General features: G+C 43.8%; 1 protein-coding gene across 1 annotated transcript in view; it reads left to right on the plus strand.

Annotated features, from left to right (window-relative positions):
- The window catches only part of LOC119592191 (ER degradation-enhancing alpha-mannosidase-like protein 3), a gene marked incomplete in the record, with an annotated part of 16637 nt that overhangs the window by 9592 nt on the left and 5956 nt on the right, over positions 1–1089 (plus strand). Inside the window, 3 exon segments of the mRNA XM_037941023.1 lie at positions 165–324; positions 455–745; positions 889–1086. Of these exon segments, the coding sequence (XP_037796951.1) occupies positions 165–324; positions 455–745; positions 889–1086 (649 nt within the window).

A 1089-nucleotide genomic window follows, 5' to 3' on the forward strand; every position in this document is an offset into this window, starting at 1 on the left:
TTTTGAGTGTATTCTTTAACCTTATTTGTAAATATTTTGGTTACAACATGGAAAGCACACAAGTTAGCTTTGTTTTTAAATGCTTTTCAAGGTTGTATTTTAGTATATCCAGATGGTTGACCTTTAATACCTATGATGAAGCAGTGATTTCTTCCACCTGACAGGATGGACTCGTTTGTGTTGGCTGAAACCTTCAAGTACCTGTACCTATTATTTGCCAAGCCGAGTGACCTGATTATTGACCTGGACCAGTTCATCTTCACCACAGAAGCTCATCTGTTGCCCCTTTCTCTGGCACGGCTTTCAAACCTCACTGTTGTTCCGGTGAGTTTCTGGGCTTCTATTGCTTTCATGGAAGTTGTAACATAAATGTATATATTTTTAAGAATAGTGTAGATAGTAATTTCTGTTATTTGGCACATATGTTAATACTGATTTTCTGTTTTTTTCTCAGGGTCCTGACATCCAAGACACTGCACAGGACAGTGACGTTGAGTATGCAAGGTCATGCCCTAATGCCCACTACCTCTTCCCTGGACGCCATGAGTTTGCAGAGACTATAAGGCGCCCACTCAAGAACTTTGTCAACAATGTCTGTCCTTCCCGAAAGACCATCAAGAGAAAACTACGTGCCTCCGAGTTCCAGGCAGGGAATAGCCGACACATGGGGCTCCTCAGGGACATGGGCATTACCATTATGGCGCTGCCCGATGGTCGTGTGCAGCTGCTGCACACTTCCTCAAATGTAAATAATGAGAGAAATTTTCTGGTCAAGTTTATGTTTTTATAATGCTATTTGTTTTTTTGGAAACATTCACATGAGATGAAATGCATGCCTCTCTTTACTTTGCAAAGCATGTTGTGCTTCTCTTCCCTCTTCCTCCACAGGCTAAGTCATCTGATGATGCAGAGGAAGGGCTGCTGTTCATGCAGGAGATGATTGAGCTAAGCAAACTTCAGCAGGAACAGCCTGAAAATCCCCCCCGCGTTGTGTCATTCACCCGTTGGGTCGATGGGCATTCAAGTAAAGTCACCATTCAGGCTGGCCCTGCACAGTTTGGGCTTGACCTCAAGGGGGATGTGCAGGTG

This window comes from Penaeus monodon, chromosome 29 (genome assembly GCF_015228065.2).
Source record: "Penaeus monodon isolate SGIC_2016 chromosome 29, NSTDA_Pmon_1, whole genome shotgun sequence".
Lineage (NCBI taxonomy): Eukaryota > Metazoa > Arthropoda > Malacostraca > Decapoda > Penaeidae > Penaeus > Penaeus monodon.